This window comes from Scyliorhinus canicula, chromosome 20 (genome assembly GCF_902713615.1).
Source record: "Scyliorhinus canicula chromosome 20, sScyCan1.1, whole genome shotgun sequence".
NCBI classification, from domain to species: Eukaryota; Metazoa; Chordata; class Chondrichthyes; order Carcharhiniformes; family Scyliorhinidae; genus Scyliorhinus; species Scyliorhinus canicula.
In genome coordinates this window covers 3,179,318-3,203,411 of record NC_052165.1, presented here as the reverse complement: position 1 = coordinate 3,203,411, position 24,094 = coordinate 3,179,318, and the positions used below count along the sequence as shown (strand labels likewise).

Sequence of the window (24,094 nt, the reverse complement as noted above, 5' to 3'; positions counted from 1 at the left end):
AACGAGGACGTCAAATCAAAGTCTCATCTGCCTTCTTGCTAGCATGTAAATGCTCCTGTGACATTGTTCGAAGAAGAGTAAGGGAGTTCTCATCTTCAAAAATAGGTTATTTGGTTAGAACATAGAACATAACAGTGCAGAAGGAGGCTATTGGGCCCACCAAGTCTGCACCGACCCACTTACGCCCTCCCTTCCAACCTATCCCCCACCCCAAAAACTCCTCCTAAACATTTTGGACACTAAGGGCAATTTAGCGTGGCCAATCCACCTAACCTGCACGTCTTTTGACTGTGGGAGGAAACCGGAGCACCCGGAGGAAACCCACGCAGACACGAGGAGAGCGTGCAGACTCCGCACAGATAATGACCCAGCCGGGAATCGAACCTGGGACCCTGGCACGAAGAATGTGCTTGTTAGGTGATTTGGACATTCTGAATTCTCCCTCAGTGTACCCGAACAGGCGCCAGAATGTGGCGACTAGGGGATTTTCACAGTAACTTCATTGCAGTGTTAATGTAAGCCTGATTGTGCAATAATAAAGATTATTATTATTATTACTTTTTCTAAATTTAGAATACCCAATTATTATTTTTACAATTAAGGGGCAATTTAGGGGCAGCACGGTGGCACAGTGAGTTAGCTCTGCAGTTTCACGGCGCTGAGGTCCCAGGTTCGATCCCGGCTCTGGGTTACCGTCCGTGTGGAGTTTGCACATTCTCCCCATGTTTGCGTGGGTTTCACCCCCACAACCCAAAGATGTGCAGGGTAGGTAGATTGGCCATGCTAAATTGCCCCTTAATTTAAAAGAAATATTAAAAAAAATAAATTTAAAGGGGCAATTTAGCGTTCCGATCCACCTACCCTGCATATCTTTGGGTTGTGGGGGCGAAACCTACGCAGACACAGGGAGAATGTGCAAACTCCACACGGACAGTGACCCAGGGCCGGGATTTGAACCCGGGTCCTCAGCACCGAGATTATTATTATTATTATTATATGATGAAATGAGTAGATAGCAAAACTCTGTATGCAGACATTTCGAAGTGTGTTGCAGTTTCTAACTCTGTACATGTACTTTCAAATCGCATTCAAAACGAAGAAAACCTTTTGCCTATTGAGTGTTGTATAAATTGTAATACATTGTGAACATCAACTTCTGAAACTTATTTTAATCTGTATTTTGTATAGAGCGTATATGAGAATCCAAAGCGTTGAATTTTATTCAAGTAAAATTCACATTTGGTGAATGTCTTTTTTTTTGCCTACAGTCTGTTCAGAAATCTTACACTGGTAACAGAAAATCCTGAAGAAGCATACCAATCACAAAACATCATCTGGAAAAGATTTGCTGACATATTTGCTGCCGCTAGCAGTCTCATTTCGTATGCCCCAGTATTTAAAACCTACTTCTATGAGGCTTTGAAGGAGTTCTATCATGATAATGTGCAATATATAGAGATCCGAGCAATACTAGAACCGGTATGTACAAAATACTTCCTTATGAGGAAATGCTTTTTGTTACAAATTGTTTTAGATTGAATCAGAAACTTCAGAAAACACTTTCCTTCCCTCTGTATTTTCTAATGGTTAAAGTGACTGAGTGCTAGATCCCCATGTAATCAATCATTCTCTTTCACACAACACTGCTGTTCTCTCAACGACACATCTGGAAAGTAATGGCAGGTGACCCTCATGACAGGTGAGGTACAACTATAAGCCAGCATGTTGCCATGGCAACGGGATCTTCACACATGTACAAAGTGGTTTATTTGCTTGTCATAGCTTTCTGCCATTGTTAGAAAAAAAGCAAGGTCAAGGAAGAGAACCTGTGAACAGGTGGGAGGAACGGAAGCCAAGAGTCACTTGGCTGAACCAGCTCTTTTTTTCTCGAGCTTGTTCTTCTCAATGTACATGTTGTTAACCCCCAACCATTTCTTTAATTTTACCCCCTTCCCTCCCTGACTTTGAACCAGCTGTCCTGCCAGTCTGGCAACTATTCTTGTAAACTCTCACCATTGTGATGTGGGGCACCCACTGCTTCGCTCCATCCTCCTCCTTGAGCTGCTGCTGATAGTGACACCGACTCAAAGCTCAGGCACAGACAAGTCCAGGTGAGGCAGTGACACCTCTGCATGGTTTCCAGGTGTAAGCAAGTCAACGCTACGACCACATGCTGATTCAGCAAACTCACTCAGAATTTAAAATGTTATAACTAAGTGAGCAGATGTTGGAACATCACTAAAATATGATTCTCCACAACCTGCGATTTGTGGCTAGGGGAGCAGGTAGACTAGAAAATGCTTGGAGACCTCCAAAGCCCAACACACATCAGAGGAAATGGTTCAGAGCATGTTGCATTCTCCAATCGACTATTATCGTGAACCCTTATGTGCCTCATCACATTAATCTTGGCTGTGGTAGATGGAAGCCAGAAGTTTGTTCTCCTCCAGATCTTGTGATCCAGTGAGTAGCTCCAGAAAGTCATTGGGTTGCTGTGTCAGTTCCCACATTTCCATATATCTGCCAAGGTCTGAATTATAATTTTTTCAATTTTGTCATTTTTTTTTAAAGTGAACCGTAAGAGTCATTAAACAGAAAATTAATGATTTTCTACGGAGCTTATGGGTTCATGTAGGAACATGAGAAATGTGAGCCGGAGGGAGGCATTGGCCCCTCAAGCCACCTCTTCCATTCAGTAAAATCATAGCTAATCTCCCTCAACTCCAGCGTCCTGCAGCAGCCCCATATCTCTAATGAGTTGATGAGTTTACCAGGCCACCAATATCCCAGCCTTATTTTCTGATCCATTTAGCAGGGTAGGTAATCGGGGTCAGGTGACAATAGGAGAATAGCGATTGGTCTTAAGGGAATTCAGCTGGGGCGGCATGGTAGCACACTAAGTGGTTAGCACTGTTGCTTTACAGCACCAGGGCCCCAGGCTCGATTCCCGGCTTGGTCACTGTCTGTGTGGAGTCTGCACGTTCTCCCTGTGTCTGCGTGGGTTTCCTCCGGGTGCTCCGGTTCCCTCCCACAAGTCCCGAAAGATGTGCAGTTTAGGTGGATTGTACATTCTGAATTCTCCCTCTGTGTACCCGAACAGGTGCTGGAGTGTGGTGACTAGGGGATTTTCACAGTAACTTCATTGCAGTGTTTTTTTTTTTTTTTTTTTTTTTTTGTAAATTTAGATTAGCCAATTATTTTTTCCAATTAAGGGGCAATTTAGCGTGGCCAATCCACCTACTCTGCACATTTTTGGGTTGTGGGGGCGAAACCCACGCAGACACAGGGAGAATGTGCAAACTCCACACGGACAGTGACCCAGAGCCGGGATTGAACCTGGGACCTCAGCGCCGTGAGGCGGTTGTGCTAACCACTAGGCCACCGTGCTGCCCTCATTGCAGTGTTAATGTAAGACTACTAGTGACAATAAGGATTATTATTCCATTATTTTCTGATGGCAGTGATGAGAGAACTGGATTAGATTATGAAATACTTTTGTGGGGACAGCACGGTGGCACAGTGGTTAGCATTGCTGCCTCACGCGCCTAGGACCCGGGTTTGATCCCGGCCCCAGGTCACTGTCTTCCAAGGATATTCTCTATTTTTTTTAAATTTAGAGTACCCAATTTATTTTATCCAATTAAGGGGCAATTTAGCGTGACCAATCCACCTACCCTGCACATCTTTGGGTTGTGGGTCTGAAACCCACGCAGACACGGGGAGAATGTGCAAACTCCACACGGACAGTGACCCAGAGCTGAGATCGAACCTGGGACCTTGGCACCGTGAAGCAGCAGTGCTAACCACTGTGCCATGTACTGCCCAGTTTGCACATTCTCCCCGTGTTTGCATTGATCTCACCCCCACAACCCAAGGATGTGCAGGGTCGGTCGATTGGCCACGCTAAATTGCCCCTTAATTGGAAAAAATGTATTGGGTGATTTAAATTTAAAAAAGAATGAAATGTTCTTATGCCATGATCAGATGGATCATCAATACTCTATCAAATGACGATCAATAATGGTACTTGGGTGACATACCTCTGCAGAGCTGCAACCAAGCAAGCAATCAATATAATCTTGGGACAGGTGCTGGAGAGAAAACAGCAGAAAAGAAATGGAATGAAGGATCTGTCATAAACTAAAAAAACATTTACAATATCTGTAAATGGGCAGCATGGTAGCATTGCGGATAGCACAATCGCTTCACAGCTCCAGCGTCCAAGGTTCGATTCCGACTTGGGTCACTGTCTGTGCGGAGTCTGCACGTTCTCCCCGTGTCTGCGTGGGTTTCCTCCGGGTGCTCCGGTTTCCTCCCACAGTCCAAAGATGTGCAGGTTAGGTGGATTGGCCATGCTAAATTGCCCTTAGTGTCCAAAATTGCCCTTAGTGTTGGGTGGGGTTACTGGGTTATGGGGTTATGGGGATAGGGTGGAGGTGTTAATCTTGGGTAGGGTGCTCTTTTCAGGAGCCGGTGCAGACTCGATGGGCCAAATGGCCTCCTTCTGCACTGTAAAAATTCTATGAAATATCCAAATTTGTGGATAATTGAACAATATTAGTACATTTATTATCTACATCTTTACACAAATTATTTATAAATATGGGTACTGAATTTAAACCAAAACATGGATTCTGAAAATACTGACCGTTTTTATATATCTCCTGCCACTCGAAGGCAGATTGCACCAGCATAGATCACATCATTTCCAGCCTAATATCCCAGACAGTCATTTTCAGTGCTTTTATACCGTTTGTAGCCATAAAACAAAACATTGACTATAATTAGGCAAGAAAGAAAAATTAACCTTTAAGGCTTTCTTTGGAATCTTATGTTTTTTGAGTATTTAAAAAAAATTTTTTTTTAATAGTACCCAATTCATTTTTTTCCAATTAAGGGGCAATGTAGCATGGCTAATCCACCTACCCTGCTCATCTTTGGGTTGTGGGGGCGAAACCCACGCAAACACAGAGAGAATGTGCAAACTCCACACAGTGACCCAGAGCCGGGATCGAACCTGGCACCTCAATGCCGTGAGGCAGCAGGGTGAACCCACTGCGCCACCACGCTGCCGTTTTTTGGGTATTTAATTACCTTTGTCCATTTCATACTGAAATTTTGGGCTTTGATGGTTCCTTCTCAAATATCACCTGATCACATTTGAAATTTGCTCAAACTTTCAGAAGAGGATAAAATAAAAAATGCTTCAAAGTCTATTATTCATTGAAGAGATCTGAACCTAGTTTGATTTCAAGGTCAGTGGTCTTAGACCTCTGGAAGCACCTGCTCCACTGAGAACCCAAATTGAAGTCTCATTTGTTCTTGAATATTCCATCCCAGCTCATTGATAAAGCCCGCTTTGACTTTCTTCATAACACTCCGATTACTGCAGCCAAAATCACTGATGACATCCTCCATGTCTGTGAGCAGGGTGCATTAATCCTCCTTTATTACTGCATCATTTGATAGGGAACCGTGCCATTCTCTTCCATCAACTTTCTGTGGGCAGCTTTTATGGCATTTTCCTTGTACTCCGATGTGTCTCAATTTAGCCATTCTATCTCGAGCAATGGTTTGTCATCTCACTTCTACAAAGTTGCCCCTGGAGTTCCCCCAAAGATCCATGCTTGCCCCTCTCTCTGCCTCATCAAAGTGCTTTCCATCTGGTTATCATTTGCATGTATGTAACCACGTTCCAAATGTATGTTATGACATGCCGCACCACACCTCCCATCAACTGTCATGGTCATCTCTGTGCTGTTAGTGGGCAGCACGGTGGCCTAGTGGTTAGCACAGCTGCCTCATGGGGCTCAGGTCCCAGGTTCGATCCCGGCTCTGGGTCACTGTCCGTGTGGAGTTTGCACATTCTCCCAGTGTCTGCGTGGGTTTCGTCCCCACAACCCAAAAATGTTCAGAGTAGGTGGATTGGCCACGCTAAATTGCCCCTTAATTGGAAATTATAATTGGGTAATCTAAATTTATATTTTAAAAAATCTGTGCTGTTAAACTTGTCTCAGATTAAGGGGCGGTTTTATCAAATATTTTTCCAATTGAACATGAAGACCCCACGAAGACAACAACAGCTATTGTTTTGAGCCCTCTCTATTAATTCCATTCCCTTGACACTGACTACATTCACAGCCACTCACTCCAGCTATGTGCAAAACCTCTGTAACAATTTCCCATTAATGTAAATTTTACCTATGTGATTGCCAAAACCTGTGTCCTTCTGTCATTTGTGAGAAACGAGTCTTGCTGAGTTCCCAACTATCGCCCATCACAAACACAAACAGGTTCAAAGTCCAGTCTCTGTTACCTGCCTCACATTAAGCCCTGTTCAATAATCATTCTGACTCCACTGTTTTGGTCTCAATCCAGATCCATCGACTTCCGGTTGCGGCTATGACTAGCTAAGCCGCACATTTGGAAGCTCCTGCAACAAAGGTGTTTTTGGGCCAATTGGAGGGCCCCAACGGCGCTGAAAAAACGAATCCCGGTGGGGGAAGGTCCCCTGAGGAGAACTAGACCGATTTTATGGTCGGTACCCGGAGTGGAGCGGCAAGAAAAACGGCAGCAGCTCCCCAAAAAAAGCGGGGGAAGAAAATCAAAATGGCGGCCGGCGGTGCATCGGAGGAGTGGAAGAAATGGGCGGAGGAGCAGCAGGCCGCTCTCCTCCGCTTTTTCACGGAGGTGAAAGTGGAGCTCTTAGAGTCCATGAACGCGACGGCCACCAGGTTGGTGGGAGCCCAGGCGATCCAAGAGGCGTCGATTAAAGATCTGCAGCAGGAGATGACCGCGAGGGAGGAGGAGGCCACAGTCATCGGGGCAAAGGTGGAGGTGCACGAGGCACTCCACATGAAGTGGCAGAGCCGCTTCGAGGAGCTGGACACTCGGATGAGGAGGAAAAATTTGAGGATCCTGGGCCTGGAAGAAGGCCTGGAGGGGTCGGATCTCCCGGGATATGTGGCGAAGATGTTGAGCTCCCTGATGGGGGAAGGGGCCGGTCCGGCGCCCCTGGAATTGGAAGAGGCATACCGGGTCATGGCCAGGAGGCCTAGGGCAAACGAGCCCCCGAGGGCGGTGCTGGTGCGGTTCCAGCGGCTAAGTGATCGAGAGAAAGTCCTGAGGTGGGCAAAAAGGGAGAAAAGCAGCAAGTGGCAGAACTCGACGGTAAGGGTGTACCAGGACTGGAGTGCGGAGGTGGCAAAGCGGCGGGCCCGGTACAACCGGACAAAGGCGGTGCTACACGCGAAAAAGATCAAATTTGGAATGCTGCAACCGGCGCGCTTGTGGGTCACCTACAAGGACCAACATCATTATTTCGAGTCCCCAGAGGAGGCCTGGACCTTTGTACAAGAGGAAAAGTTGGACACGAACTAAAACCTGGGAGCACCGGCGGTCGTAGCCGCCGGGGGACTCTTGATTGAGCAAGTGGCCCTTTTCTTTTTCAGGCCAGGTCGGAACTGGGTAACAGTTTCGTGGATTGTTTGGGGTGTTTTTTCTCGAACGGTTGACTTTTCTGAATATTTTGAAGGTTTCGAGTTGTTGGGTGTTTCTGTATATTTGTACTGTTGAAATCTCTATTGTGGGTCGTTGGCTTCCTATGGGGTGTTTTTTCCCGTTTCCAATTTCCCTTAGTTATTTACCCCTCTTACCCTTTTTCTTTGGGTGCTTGGGGGGGTTTTTTGTTCTTTTTTTCTTTTCGGGTTATGGTTATCTGCGGTTATTTATACTGTTTGATGGAGGGTGATGGTTGGGCACACTGTTAGTTGATAGTTAGTTAATTATTTTGTTATTTAAGTATGTAGTTAAGTATTTATGTATTTAGTTGCCATTGGGTATTTATATCGTTAAGTTGGGGAGACGGGACGGGGGGGAGCGGGTTGATTATGCGGGTCTTTCTCGGGGGTTTTAAGGGGATCTTTCACGGGCGCAGATGGGGTGAACCGGGAGGAGTCGGAATGTGGCAGGAGCAGCCGGGTCAGCGGAGACCAGCTGACTCTCGGGAGTACGATGTGGGGTACATCGCGGCTAGGAGGGGTCCTAGCCAGGGGGGGGGGGGGGGGGGGGGGGGGGGGGGAAGGGGGGGGGGGGGGGGAGGGGGGGGGGGAGGGGGGGGGCTGGGGGGGGGGGACACCGGGTTGCTGCTGGAAAGACCAGGGACGAGAAGGGGAGAGCCGGGGGGGAGGGGGGGGGCCATCGCTATGGGAAGCGGGTCAGAAAAGAAGGGATGACCCGGGGCGAGCAAGGGACAAGACATGGCTAATCGACAGGGAGTAGGGACGGGTCGCTCTGCGACCCGATTGATCACGTGGAACGTAAGGGGGCTGAATGGGCCGGTCAAAAGATCAAGGGTCTTCTCACACCTGAAGGGACTGAAGGCTGATGTAGCAATGCTGCAGGAGACTCATTTGAGGGTAGCAGATCAGGTCCGCCTGAGAAGGGGGTGGGTGGGACAGGTGTTCCACTCAGGCTTGGATATCAAGAACCGGGGGGTGGCGATTCTGGTGGGAAAGAGGGTGTCGTTTGTGGCGGCAGAGGTGGTGGCAGACAAGGAGGGCAGGTACGTGATGGTGAGGGGTAGGCTGCAGGGAGAGAATGTGGTACTGGTAAATGTGTATGCCCCGAACTGGGACGACGCGGGTTTTATGAGGCGCCTGCTGGGCCTCATCCCGGGACTGGAGGCAGGGGGCCTGATCATGGGAGGGGACTTTAATACGGTGTTAGACCCTGGGCTGGATAGATCGAGTTCCAGGACGAATAGGAGGCCGACAGCGGCAGAGGTGTTAAGGGGGTTCATGGAGCAGATGGGAGGGGTAGACCCATGGAGATTTGGTAGGCCTAGGGCGAGGGAGTATTCTTTTTTCTCCCACGTCCACAGAGTGTACTCTAGGATCGATTTTTTCGTATTGAACAGGGGGCTGATACCGAGAGTGCAGGGCACGGAGTACTCGGCCATTGCGATATCGGACCATGCACCACATTGGGTGGACGTGGACATGGGGGAGGCGCGGGACCAACGCCCGTTGTGGCGCCTGGATGTAGGGCTGTTGGCGGACGAAGAGGTGTGCAGAAGGGTGAGAACGGGCATTGAGAACTATCTGGGTACGAATGACACAGGTGAGGTGCAGGTGGGGACGGTCTGGGAGGCCTTGAAAGCAGTGATTAGAGGAGAGCTGATCTCCATAAGGGCACACAGAGAGAGGAAGGAGAGGCAGGAAAGGGAGAGGCTGGTGGGGGAGCTCCTAGAAGTAGATAGGAAATATGCGGCGGCACCAGAGGAGGGGCTATTAAGGGAGCGGCGTAGCTTGCAGGCCAGGTTCGACCTACTGACCACTAGGAAGGCGGAAATGCAGTGGAGAAGGGCGCAGGGTGCGGCGTATGAGTACGGGGAAAAGGCGAGCAGGATGCTGGCACACCAGCTTCGTAAGCGAGATGCAGCCAGAGAGATTGGGGGAGTGAGAGAGGGGGGTGGGGATGTAGTGCAGAAGGGGCAAGAGGTGAATAGGGTCTTTAGGGACTTCTATAGGGAATTGTATAGGTCTGAACCGCCGAAGAGGAGAGGGGGAATGAAGAACTTTCTCGACAAATTGGGGTTCCCAAAGGTACAGGAGGAACTGGTGGAAGGGTTGGGGGCGCCGATAGAGCTGCAGGAGCTAATTAAAGGGATAGGCCAGATGCAGGCGGGGAAGGCGCCGGGGCCGGATGGGTTCCCGGTGGAGTTTTACAGGAAATTTGTGGACTTGGTGGGTCCAGTGCTGGTGCGAGCCTTTAATGAGGCGCGAGAGGGGGGGGGTTCTGCCCCCAACAATGTCGCAGGCCCTGATCTCCTTGATTTTGAAGCGGGACAAGGACCCGGTCCAGTGCGGGTCCTACAGGCCCATCTCCCTCCTGAATGTTGACGCCAAGCTGTTAGCAAAGGTCCTGGCAACCAGGATAGAGGACTGTGTGCCAGGGGTAGTCCATGAAGACCAGACGGGGTTCGTGAAGGGACGCCAACTTAACACAAATGTCCGGAGATTGTTAAATGTGATTATGATGCCAGCAGTGGAAGGGGAGGCGGAGATAGTGGTAGCGCTGGACGCGGAGAAGGCATTTGACAGGGTGGAGTGGGAATACTTGTGGGAGACGTTGGAAAGGTTTGGGTTTGGGGAGGGATTTATCAAGTGGGTAAAACTGCTCTATTCAGCTCCGATGGCAAGTGTGGTAACAAACGGGAGGAGGTCAGAATATTTTGGGCTCCATCGAGGTACTAGGCAGGAATGTCCCCTATCTCCCTTACTCTTTGCATTAGCGATTGAGCCGTTGGCGATGGCACTGAGGGGTTCAGGGGGGTGGAGAGGACTGACAAGGGGAGGGGAGGAACATCGGGTCTCGCTCTATGCGGATGATTTATTGTTGTATGTGGCAGACCCGGAGGGGGGAATGCCGGAGGTAATGGGGATACTAGCGGAGTTCGGGGACTTTTCGGGATATAAATTAAATCTGGGGAAAAGTGAGGTCTTTGTAATACACCCGGGAGACCAAGGGGAGGGAATTGGGAGGCTCCCCTTCAAAAGAGCAGTTAAAAGTTTTAGGTATTTGGGGGTGCAGGTGGCAAAGAACTGGGGGACCCTCCACAAGTTGAACTTTTCCAGACTGGTGGAACAGATGGAGGAGGAGTTTAAGAGGTGGGACATGGTGCCGCTGTCGCTGGCAGGGAGGGTGCAGTCAGTTAAAATGACGGTCCTCCCGAGGTTCTTGTTTTTGTTCCAGTGTCTGCCCATCTTCCTCCCCAGGGCCTTTTTCAAGAAGGTAACGAGTAGTATCATGGGGTATGTGTGGGCACATGGCACCCCGAGAGTTAGAAGGGTCTTTTTGGAGCGGAGTAGGGATAGTGGAGGGCTGGCGTTACCCAACCTTTCAGGATATTACTGGGCGGCAAATACATCGATGGTACGAAAGTGGATGATGGAAGGGGAGGGGGCAGCCTGGAAGCGCATGGAGAGGGCGTCCTGCGGCAACATAAGCTTAGGGGCACTGGTAACGGCACCATGGCCGCTCCCTCCCACGAGGTATACCACGAGTCCGGTGGTGGCGGCCACCCTCAAGATCTGGGGGCAGTGGAGGCGACACAGGGGGGAAGTGGGAGGTCTGATAGGGGCACCACTAAGAGGGAACCACAGATTTGCGCCGGGAAACACAGGAGGGGGATTCCAGAGCTGGCAGAGGGCGGGTATTAGACAACTGAGGGACTTGTTTATAGAGGGGAGGTTTGCGAGCCTGGGAGAGCTGGAGGAGAAATTTGGGCTCCCCCCGGGGAACACGTTCAGGTACCTCCAAATGAAGGCATTTGCCAGACGACAGGTAGCGGGGTTCCCCGCGCTCCCCGACAGGGGGGTGAGTGATAGGGTGCTATCAGGGGTCTGGGTCGGGGAGGGGAAGATCTCGGACATCTATAAGATTATGCAGGAGGTGGAGGAGGTACCAGTAGAGGAGCTGAAAGATAAGTGGGAGTTAGAGCTGGGGGAACAGATAGAGGACGGGACATGGGCAGACGCCCTGGAGAGGGTCAACTCGTCGTCGTCATGTGCGAGACTAAGTCTCATTCAATTTAAGGTACTGCATAGAGCCCACATGACGGGGACAAGGATGAGTCGGTTTTTCGGGGGTGAAGACAGGTGTATTAGATGTTCGGGAAGCCCTGCGAATCATGCACATATGTTTTGGGCATGTCCGGCACTGGAGGAGTTCTGGAAGGGGGTGGCAGGGACTGTGTCGAGAGTGGTGGGGTCCAGGGTCAAGCCAGGATGGGGACTTGCGATCTTCGGGGTTGGGGTGGAACCGGGGGTACAGGAGGCGAGGGAGGCTGGAATATTAGCCTTTGCGTCCTTGGTGGCTCGGAGGAGGATCCTGATTCAGTGGAGGGACGAAAGGCCTCCGAGTGTTAACACCTGGTTAAACGACATGGCAAACTTCATCCAATTGGAAAGGATCAAATTCGCCCTGAGAGGGTCGGTGCAGGGGTTTTTCAGGCGATGGCAACCCTTCCTAGACCTCTTGGATCAGAGATAGAAACTGAGGCCGTGACAGCAGCAACCCGGGAGGGGAGGGGAGGGCGGGAGGGAGGGGGGAGGAGGGGGGGGGGGGAGGGGGGACAAAGACGAAGGAAGTACGGTAGCGGTGGTGGCACGGGCAAGGCCTGCCCGAGGACGCTGCTAGAAATGATAAGTTGGTCTGACTGTCGGTTCGCCGGCGGGGGGGGGGGGGGGGGGGGGGTGGGGGGGTGGGGGGGACGCGCGAGTAGGGGGGGGGGGACTTTTTTCTTTTTCTTGTTAAGTAGGGGGGTTTGACTTTGTTTTGTTATAATTTAAATGTAAATGTAGGGGGGGTTAAAATGTTTGTATTTTGAAAAATTTCTTCAATAAAAATTATTTAAAAAAAAAAAAAAATCCAGATCCATCCACACACTTGACCCACACCATCTATTGCAATCTCCTCTAACCTGTGACTCTCGCACACCTTTTTGTTCTACACCTGGCCTTCTATGCAACAGCCCTTCCCTTTATCCCATCATCTCTGTTAAACATTCAGCTGCCTCAGCCTCACTCCAGACTTCCCTCTGCCTCTATTTTCTCTCAAGCGTTTCAACTGAGCTTTCAATCCCCCTCTCCTCAATCTCCACACAACTCACTCTCCATTCCATTCATTAATTTTCTTTTTTTATCCCTTTCTTTATAGTGTTTTATTTTGTAAATTCTGTGTGATTTTACACCAGTCTGACTGAGTAGTTTAACCAAGCCATTAACAGAAATGCAAAATAAATCTGTACTATCATATACAAATTTTGCCAAGGAGCTGTGAGTCAAGTTAAGGGCCACTTTGCTACTGCGCAGAGAATTACAGAGCATTCAATCCTGTTCCTGATCTGTCTTTTGTGGAGGAGCCTTACAAATTGGTTTCAGTTCTGATAGCTCCTATTGGCATTGTGTGTTCAGGATTCAAGCCTAATTAAGATAGTGTAATTCAAACATTTTTTTGAAAAAAATGTTTTTTATTGAGTTTTCATATTTTATATCCAACAAATTACAAATTATTAGAAAAAAAAACACGCAAAAATTAATATGTATATTTACAGGTAAGCATCTTCATAATAACAACTGTGGCCGCCCCCTTTAGCCGGCATACATATTTTACATTCCCCAATATGGCCCCCCCCCCCCCCCGGCTACCTTCCCCCGATTCCCGTCCATTTTCCCCTGATTCTTGGCCACCCGACTATTCTTCCTCTTGTTCGTTGCCCACAAACAGGTCCCAGAACAATTGCATGAATGGCTCCCACGTTCTGTGGAAGCCGTCGTCTGACCCTCGGATGACGAATTTGATTTTCTCCATTTGGAGAGATTCCGAGAGGTCGGACAGCCAGTCTGCAGCTCTGGGCGGTGCTTCTGACCGCCAGCCAAACAGGATTCTACGGCGGGCGATCAGGGAGGCAAAGGCAAGGGCGTCCGCCCTCCTCCCCAGGAATAGATCTGGCTGGTCTGAAACCCCGAAGACTGCCACTATCGGGCATGGCTCCACCCTCACTCCCACCACTTTGGACATAGCCTCGAAGAAGGCTGTCCAGTAATCCACAAGTGTGGGGCAAGACCAGAACATGTGGGCATGGTTGCCCGGGCCTCTTTGGCACTGTTCACATCTGTCCTCCACCTCCGGGTAGAACCTACTCATACGGTTTCTTGTTAAGTGGGCTCTATGTACCACTTTTAGTTGCGTCAGGCTGAGCCTTGCGCACGTGGAGGTGGAGTTGACCCTATGCAGTGCTTCGCTCCAGAGACCCACCCTATCTCAATCCCCAGGTCATCCTCCCATTTAATTCTTGTTGCGTCCAGTACGGTGTCGTCCCTTTCTACCAGTCGGTCATACATGTCGCTACAGTTCCCTTTCTCTAGAATACTTGCCTCCAGTAGGTCTTCCAGTAGTGTCTGTCGTGGCGGTTGTGGGTACGTCCTTGTCTCCTTTCGTAAGAAGTTTTTGAGCTGCAGGTACCATAGCTCGTTGCCATGATTAGTTTGTCCAGCGCTTTGAAAAAGGCCTTGGGGATGTAGATCGGGATGGATCTAAACAGGAAGAGGAACCGGGGCAGTACGTTCATTTTGGTCGTCTGGACTCTCCCTGCAAGGGAGAATGGGAGTGTGTTCCATCTTTGCAGGTCCTTTTTTACTTCCTCCGTCAGGCTGGTGAGGTTCCATTTGTGGATCCCTTTCCAGTCATGAGCTATTTAGATCCCCAGGTAGCAGAATTTGTGTCGGGCTTGTTTGAATGGCAGCCCCTTTAGTGCTGCCCCCCCCCCTGCGGGTGTACTGGGAAGATCTCGCTTTTGCTCATGTTGAGTTTGTAGCCCGAGAAGGATAGCACAATTGCTTCACAGCTCCAGGGCCCCAGGTTCGATTCCGGTTTGTGTCACTGTCTGTGCAGAGTCTGCACATCCTCCTCGTGTGTGCGTGGGTTTCCTCCCACAGTCCAAAGATGTGCAGGTTAGGTGGATTGGCCATGATAAATTGCCCTTAGTGTCCAAAATTGCCCTTAGTGTTGGGTGGGGTTGCTGGGTTATGGGGATAGGGTGGAGGTGTTGACCTTCGGTAGGGTGCTCTTTCCAAGAGCCAGTGCAGACTCGATGGGCCGAATGGCCTCCTTCTCAACTGTAAATTCTATGAAACCCAAAGATGTGCAGGCTAGGTGGATTGGCCAAGTTAAATTGCCCCTTAATTGGAAAGAAATGAATTGGGTACCCTTACATTTTTTTTAAAAATCTTCACCGACCTCACCTTGTTCATGGACTTGCTTCGAAGAGGGAAAATGTAATTTCAGTGCCTGTGGGGGGAAAAAAACTTTCTTTTCTTTCATATTTAATTATATTCTCCTGCACCTTTTCTCTACACATTAGTTAGCTTTGCTGGGTAGTCCACCAACTTTGGGGGTTATGGCCTGTAATCAGAATGTTTGCTCAGTCCATGTTTGGAAGGTCTGGAGATTTATTTCCTCCCATCAATTCTGTCCTTCCGTAAGTTGCTGATGCTATTTAAATTGTACAATACAAAGTGCTGAAGATGGGAATTCTTTGGGAGGTTTCAAATGTGCCGTATGTTTTAGATAAGAAAGAGGAGTTCATCAGGGTGCAACAACTTTAGAGATTTTGATTTTGTCCACACTCTACGGAACCATGTTTATCAACCTTGCTACATGAACCTGGACATGTTCACCGTGACTTGTTGTAATCGTCTGCACTTCTGAAGACAAGCTGCCACAGTGTTTGGAGCATCTGCCACTGAATGGCCCAGGGACAATGCCTGGAGCATCCTGTCGAAGGGAAGGTTGTTACAGCATGAAGCTATCATACCAAATCCTTCCAAATCACTGCATCATGTTGTCTGCAGCGCACGTACACTTGATATCCCCATTTATAGCTTGGACAAATAGTCATCCAGACTCGAAACGTTAGCTCCCTTCCCACTCCACAGATGCTGTCAGAACTGAAATTGCCCAGTATGTACATGTACATGATAGTTGTGTGCAACCCAGCCTAAATGAACTCTTGAGTGGTTGCATGGCTTTATTGGAAGTTTAAGTTCATTCAAGGCTCGCACCATTTAAAACCCACCCTTCACCTCTAAAAGGGCAGGAGCGGGGCAGCACGGTGGCGCAGTGGATTAGCCCTTCTGACTCACGGCACCAAGGTCCTAGGTTCGATCCCGGCTCTGGGTCACTGTCTGTGTGGAGTTTGCATATTCTCCCCGTGTTTGCATGGGTTTCGTCCCCACAACACAATGATGTGCAAGCTAGGTGGATTGGCCATGCTAAATTGCCCCTTAATTGGAAAAATGAATTGAGTACTCTAAATTTGTAAAAAAAAAAAAGGGCAGGAGCGTTTTGGCTGGAGCTGATGCTAGAAGTGGCTGGGGAAGAGAGTCTGACTTGCAGGAAGAGTGACTAATAGAACATAGAACATAGAACAGTACAGCACAGAACAGGCCCTTCGGCCCTCGATGTTGTGCCGAACAATGATCACCCTACTTAAACCCACGTAACCCGTAGACCCATAACCCAACAATCCCCCCATTAACCTTACACTACGGGCAATTTAGCATGGCCAATCCACCTAACCCGCACATCTTTGGACTGTGGGAGGAAACCGGAGCACCCGGAGGAAACCCACGCACACACGGGGAGGACGTGCAGACTCCACACAGACAGTGACCCAGCCGGGAATTGAACCTGGGACCCTGGAGCTGTGAAGCATTGATGCTAACCACCATGCTACCGTGAGGCCCCTTGGTGCGACACAGAAGAGATGAGCTCCACTGTTCTCGCATGTAGCACTGGACACCTCGATGCAGGAAGTGGACTGAAGGAGAGATGCCCTCTATCCATGGGTAGCCCTCCAGACAAACTCTTGGGAGGCATTGGGATCTGATATCTATTGTTGTCTATGTAGCCCCAGGGCCCTAGATGCAGTGCCTCCAGTTTCCAAAGATGTCACGCATGACTTTACATCTGAACCACCATCCTCACACTGCTCAATTCTCTAACTTCTTTCACTCATCTACAAACAATCTCCATCAATTGTGACTTACATCTAACATTCATTGATTCACCTCACTGCCACTTAAGACCATAAGACCGTAAGATATCGGATCAGAATTAGGCCGTTTGGTCCAACGAGTCTGCTCCGCCATTCAATATTGGCTGATATTTTCTCATCCCCATTCTCATTTCTTCTCCCCACAACCCCTGACCCCTTATTAATCAATAACCTATCTGCCAAGATACTGTCCAGGAGGGTGGAAGATGTGGTCCCGCTGGTTATCCACGAGGACCAAACGGGGTTTGTGAAGGGGAGGCAGCTGAATGTCAATGTGCGGCGGTTACTTAATGTTATAATGATGTTGGCGGCGGATGGGGAGGCGGAAATAGTGGCATCGATGGATGCGGAGAAGGCCTTCGATAAGGTGGAGTGTAGCTTCCTGTGGGAGGTGTTGAGGAGATTTGGGTTTGGTGAGGGATTCATTAGGTGGGTGAGGCTGCTGTATAGTTCCCCGGTAGCGAGTGTGGTGACGAACGGGAGGCGGTCGGAGGACTTTCGGTGCCCCTTGTCTCCCCTGCTCTTAGCGTTAGTGATTGAACCCCTAACCATGGCGTTGAGGGATTCAAAGAACTGGAGGGGGATTGTGCGCGGGGGGTGGGGGTGGGGGGGGGGTGGGGGGGGAGCACCGGCTGTCGTCATATGCGGATGATTTGCTGTTGTACATTGCGGATCCGGCGGGGGGGGGGGGGGGGGGGGGGGGGGAGATGCCAGAGGTGCTGAGGATACTTGGGGAGTTTGGGGACTTTTCGGGCTATAAGCTCAACGTGGGGAAAAGTGAGCTGTTTGTGTTACACCTGGGGGACCAGGAGAGGGAGATAGGAGAGCTCCCGTTGAAGAGGGCGGAGAGGAGCTTTAGATATCTGGGTATCAGGGCTGCATGTGGCGCAGTGGTTAGCACTGGGACTGCGGCGCTGAGGACCCGGGTTCGAATCCCGGCCCTGGGTCACTGTCCATGTGGAGTTTGCACATTCTCCCCATGTCTGCGTGGGTGTCACCCCCACAACCCAAAGATGTGCAGGTTAGGTGGATTGGCCACGCTAAATTGCCACTTAATTGGAAAAAAATAATTGGCTACTCTAAATTTATTAAAAAAAAGATATCTGGGTGTCCAGATAGCCGGGAGCTGGGGGGCCCTTCATAGCCTAAACTTTTCGAGGCTGGTGGAACAGATGGAGGAGGAGTTCAGGAGGTGGGATGCGTTGCCACTCTCCTTGGCGGGCAGGGTCCAGTCGGTCAAGATGACGGTGCACCCAAGGTTTTTGTTTCTCTACCTGTGTCTCACCATCTTGATCCCGAAGGCTTTTTTTAGGAGTGTTAATAAGAGTATTCTGGGGTTCGGGTGGGCGCACAAGACCCAGAGAGTGAGGAGGGTATTCTTGGAGCGAGGTAGGGAGATAGGCGGCTTGGCATTGCCCAACCTGTGTGGGTATTACTGGGCAATGATCCGTAGGTGGGTGATGAAGGGTGAGGGTGCTGCGTGGAAGAGGATGGAGGTGGCGTCCTGTGTAGGCACGACTTTGGAGGCGCTGGTGACGGCCCCGCTCCCACTCCCCCCGGCAAGGTATTCTACGAGTCCAGTAGTGGTGGCTTCCCTCAAACTTTGGGGGCAGTGGAGGGACGCGGGGCCCCCGAGCCTGGAATCCTGGATTAGTGACATGGCCGGGTTCATCAAACTGGAGAGGGTCAAGTTTGCCCTGAGGGGGTCGGCGCAAGGGTTCTTTAGGCGGTGGCAGCCTTTTCTCGATTTCCTGGCGGAGTGTAAGGGGGTGGTCAATTTCAGCAGCAACCGGGAGGGGGGGGAAAGGAGAGAGGGGGGGAGGGAAAGAGGGGGGGAGGGAAAGAGGGGGGGGGCGGACTATCGGTCTGTTAAGGGGGTTTGTTTTTGTAACCATGTGTTTGTTACTTTTTTTTAGTAGTTAATTTATTGCTTTGTATGGGGGAAGGGGCTGTTGTTTTTGTTTTTTCTACGCCTTGTTTATTTTATTGTTGAGAGAAAATTTGTTGTTGAAAAATTTGAATAAAAATCATTAAAAAAAAAAATCAAGAACCTCTCTATCTCTGTCTTAAAGACACTCAGTGATTTGGCCTCCACAACCTTTTGCGGCAAATAGTTCCACAGATTCACCACCCTCTGGCTGAAGAAATTCCTCATCTCTGTTTTAAAGAGGGCAGCACGGTGGCCTAGTGGTTAGCACAACCGCCTCACGGCGCTGAGGTCCCAGGTTCGATCCCGGCTCTGGGTCACTGTCCGTGTGGAGTTTGCACATTCTTCCCGTGTCTGCGTGGGTTTCGCCCCCACAACCCAAAAATGTGCAGAGTAGGTGGATTGGCCACACTAAATTGCCCCTTAATTGGAAAAAATAATTGGGTAATCTAAATTTATAAAAAAAAAAAAAAAAAATCTCTGTTTTAAAGGATCGTCCCTTTAGTCTGAGATTGTGTTCTCTGGTTCTAGTTTTTTTTTTAAATTTAGAGTACCCAATTCATTTTTTCGAATTAAGGGGCAATTTAGCATGACCAATCTACCTACCCTGCACTTCTTTGGGTTGTGGGGGCGAAACCCACGCAGACACGGAGAGAATGTGCAAACTCCACACGGACAGCGACCCAGAGCTGAGATCGAACCTGGGACCTCAGCGCCGTGAGGCAGCTGTGCTGGTTCTAGTTTTTCCTACAAGTGAAAACATCCTTTCCACATCCACTCTATCCAGGCCTCACAGTGTCCTGAAAGTTTCAATAAGATCCCACCCTCATCCTTCTAAACTCCAACGAGTACAGACCCAGAGTCCTCAACCGCTCTTCATTCCAGGGATCATTCTTGTGAACCTCCTCTGGACCCTTTCCAAGGCCAGCACATCTTTCCTTTGATACGGGGCCCAAAACTGCTCACAATACTCCAAATGGGGTCTGACTAGAGCCTTACACAGCCTCAGAAGTACATCCCTGGTCTTGTATTCTAGTCCTCTCGACATGAGTGCTAACATTGCATTTGCCTTCTTAACTGATCCCACAACCCAAAGATGTGCAGCGTAGGTGGATTAGCCACGCTAAATTGCCCCTTAATTGGAGAAAAAATAATTGGGTCCTCTAAATTTATATAAAAATATACCTGATTCTTTTTAGAAAGCAAGAAAACACCATATTCTCTGAAGAGAAACATAGAAAATAGGAGCAGGTGTAGGTCATTCCGGACTTCGAGCCTGCTCCACCATTTATTATGATCGTGGCTGATCATCCAACTCAGTAACCTTTTCCTGCTTTCACCCATATCCCTTGATCCCTTTAGCTCCAAGAGCTATATCTTAACTCCTGCTTGAAAACATACAATGTTTTGGCCTCAACTACTTTCTGTGGTGGCAAATTCCACAGGCTCCCAACTCCCTGGGTGAAGAAATTTCTCATCTTTAAATGGCCTACCTTGTATCCTCAGACTGTGACCCCTGGTTCTGGACACCCCCACCATCAGGAAGACCCTTCTTGCGTCTGCCCTGTCTAGTCCTGTTTGAAACATGGGCTTCCAGGGACTTGCATAGAATCCATATAGTGCAGAAGGAGGCTATTCAGCCCATTGGGTCTCCACTGACCCTCCAACAAAGCACTCCATCTAGGCCCACCCTAAGCCCATAACCTCGATCATTGGAAAAAAAAAAATTGGAGTACCCAATTCAGTTTTTCCAATTATGGGGCAATTTAGCATGGCCGATTCACCTACCCTGCACACCTTTGGGTTGTGGGGGTGAAACCCACGCAAACATAGGGAGAATGTGAAAACTCCACACGGACAGTGATCCAGAGCTGGGATCGAACTTGGGACCTCGGCGCCGTGAGGCAACAGGGCTAACCCACTGCGCCACCGTGCTGCCTTCATAACCTCGATCCTGGCCAATCCACCTAACCTACACATCTTTGGACTGTGGGAGGAAACCCACACAGACACGGGGAGACTGTGCAAACGGCGCACAGTCACCCAAGGCCGGAATCAAGCTCAGATCCCTGATGCTGTGATGCAGCAGTGCTAGCCACTGTGCCACACGTCTTGCACACATGCTGCCCCGGGCCCTGGAAATGTGTCACGAGTACCAAGGTACGGTGAAAAGCATTGCTCTGCGTACAGTCCAGGCTGATCGTTCCATACATGAAAAACATAGGACACACGATAAATTCACAATGTACACATCGGGTGAAGCATACAGAGTGTAGTGCTACACAGTAAAGAAGATGTGCAGAGAGAGATCTAACCTTCTGGCTTCATTCTCAGACTTGCACTGTCTTGTGCTGTTTTTATCTTTTTTGCTTACTAAATTCCCTTATTTCACTTTGACTTGATTCAACTTTACTTCCCTACTGCTCGTCTTCCTCACTGAAATTCAAGGAGCTATTTCTTTATAAATGATCTATTTTTCTAGTTAAAGCTATTTAAACTCAATTCCTATTAGCAGCTTCTCGCCAACCAATTAATTTAGCATTTTCCTGTGATATCGCTCCTGGATTGCTTTTCAAACCCACTTTGCCTCCAGTTATCAGTCACCTCCCTTATAAATAGTATGCAAACTGCGAGATCTTGGAATCCCTGCTCCAGTTTGAAAGGAGCCCAATTTGAAGAAGTTCATGCATAGCCATATTTAAACGCTGGCACTGCTGTCCTGGTCCTGCTCTAAAGCAGCAAGTCTGTCTGCAAGAGGTGGCAGATTTCAGTGAACGCCTCTTTAATTAAATAAAAGCAAATTACTGCGGATGCTGGAATCTGGATCAAAAACAGAAAATACTGGACAACCTCAGCAGGTCTGACAGCATCTGTGGAGAGAGAAGAGAGCTAACTTTTCGAGTCTGAATGACTCTTTGTCAAAGCTTAGTTAATTAATTAATTTGAGACACAATGCTCTTGGCTGAGGTTGAGTTGAGAAAATTGTTCCTTTTTGCTTGGAGCTTTTCCCTCTTCCTCCTTTGCTTTTTCTAAACTGGAACTTGAGGAGCTTTTGCCAGGAGCCGGTGATTAAAAGCGAGAGAGGAGCCGGAGATTTAAAAGCGAGAGAGGAGCCGGAGATTTAAAAATGGGAGAGGAGCCGGAGATTTAAAAGCGAGAGAGGAGCCGGAGATTTAAAAGCGAGAGAGGAGCCGGAGATTTAAATGGGCAAATGGAGTTTAATGCAGAAAAGTGTGAGGGGATTCATTTTGGAAGGAGTAACAGAAATACAGAGTACTGGGCTAATGGTAAGATTCTTGGTAGTGTGGATGAGCAGAGAGGTCTCGGTGTCCATATCCATGGATCCCTGGGGGTTGCCACCCAGGTTGGTGGGGTGTTGGGAAGGAGTGCGGTGTGTTGGCTTTTGTTGGTAGAGGGATTGAGTTTCGGAGCCATGAGGTCATGTTGCAGCTGTACAAAACTCTGGTGCGGCTGCATCTGGAGTATTGCGTGCAGTTCTGGTCGCCACATTACTGTATAGGAAGGATGTGGAAACATTGGAACGGGTGCAGAGGAGATTTACCAGATGTTGCCTGGTATGGAGAGAACATCTTATGAGGAAAGGCTGAGGGACTTGAGTTTTCGTTAGAGAGAAGGTTAAGAGGTGACTTAATAGAGGCATACAAGATGATCAGAGGATTAGATAGGGTGGACACTGAGAGCCTTTTTCCTCGGATGGTGATGTCTAGCACGAGGGGATATAGCTTTAAATTGAGGATAGATAGATATAGGACAGATGTCAGAGGAATGCCCTGCCTGCAACAGTAGTGGACTTGCCAACATAAAGGGCATTTAAATGGTCTTTGGATAGACATATGGATGATAATGGAATAGTGTAGCTGGGCTTTAGAGTGGTTTCACAGGTCTGCGCAACATCGAAGGCCGAAGGGCCTGTACTGCGATGTTCTATTGTCTATTCTCTGTTGTAAACAACCATTTTTCTCTCCTCTACAGCACCCTGGCTTTCTGAGTATTGCCAGTATTTTGTGTTCCAGATATCCAGCTTTTCAGTTTGTCTCACTTCACAGAGATCAAAGGATTTTGCAACACAATGGGTGGGAGATGTTCTTCAGTTACTTAGACAAGCAAATGAATAGCTTTATTGTTTACTCTCGGGAGAAAAGTACTTTGTATTTAATGTATTAATCTTTCTGTAGAAAAATGATTAGAAAATCCTGAAATGTCAGTGAGCAAGATTGAGTATAAGGCTATAAATGTACTTCTCCGAGGTTGCAGAAATCCATTGGATCATGTTTGATGGGCCTTACGAATACATTGCAGCTCCTTTACCTGATGCTTAATTTATGCCAGATGCAAGTGGTGTGATTGTTCGCAATCTCTTCTCTAACCAACTTGCACTTCAGGTTTTACTGAAAGGTAGATTTCATGTCAAGCAGTACGTCGAAGAGGGGTGACTACATTTGGTGGACCATCTGTACAAGGATGCCAGCCATTCAGCATCAAAAGAGAATGGAATGCCAGCATGGCTCTCTGCTGTGACTATTTGGGACTGTTTTTTATTTGCAAGCCGCAACCTTTTTGCCAATTTCTGCCTTGCCAGATTTAATGTTCTCTTGTTAAGGGTATGGCAGACAAAGGTCTCTGGTCAAGCTTTATATATACCAGCCCTTTATTCCAATGAGAGTGAAGGACTGCTGTCCAGCATTTCATAGATCATAGAATTTACAGTGCAAAAGGAAGCCATTTGACCCATCGAGTCTACACCACACTCAAGCCCATGTATCTACCCCATCCCAGTAACTCCCACTTAATCTTTTTGGACACTAAGGGCAATTTAGCGTGGCCAGTCCACCAAATCTGCACATCTTTGGACTGTGGGAAGAAACTGGAGCACCTGGAGGAAACCCACGCACACACTGGGAGAATGTGCAGACTCCGCACAGACAGTGACCCAAACTGGGAATTGAACAGTGCTGCTGGCCTGCCTTCAAAACCAGCGATTTAGCCCCGTGCCAAACCAGCCCCTTCAGGAAGGCAAGCGGGTGGTGAAAATCAAGGAGAAATGGGGAGCGGAGTTGGGAGGGGAGATCAATTGGGGAGTATGGAGTGAGGCACTGCGAAGGGTAAACTAGACCTCCTCTTGCGCAAGGATGAGCCTGATACAGTTTAAGGTGGTGCATATGATGCAGGCGAGAATGAGTGGGTTCTTTCAGGGGTAGCAGATGAGTGTGAGAGGTGTGGGCGGGGGCCAGCAAATCACACGCACATGTTTTAGGGTTGCGAAAAATTGGGAAGATTCTGGGCGGGAGTGTTCGTGGTCTTAGCCAGGATAGTGGAGGAGGTGGACCCGGACCCTATGGTGGCGATATTTGGGGTATCAGTGAAGACGGAGCTCATGGAGAGGAGGAAGGGCGATGTTGTGCCTTTGCCTCTCTAATTGCACAGCGGTGAATTTTGCTGGAGTAGCGGTCGGCATCGCCACTGGGGTTAGCGGCTTGGCTGGGTGACCTGTACGACTTCCTGCAGTTAGAGAAGATAAAGTGTGA

General features: G+C 48.9%; 1 protein-coding gene across 1 annotated transcript in view; it reads left to right on the top strand.

Moving 5' to 3' along the window:
- The window catches only part of ada2a (adenosine deaminase 2a), a 67,234-nt gene that overhangs the window by 18,985 nt on the left and 24,155 nt on the right, over positions 1-24,094 (top strand). The window contains exon 3 of the mRNA XM_038781326.1: positions 1,269-1,479. Within this exon, the coding sequence (XP_038637254.1) occupies positions 1,269-1,479 (211 nt within the window). The remainder of the gene's footprint in view (positions 1-1,268; positions 1,480-24,094) is intronic.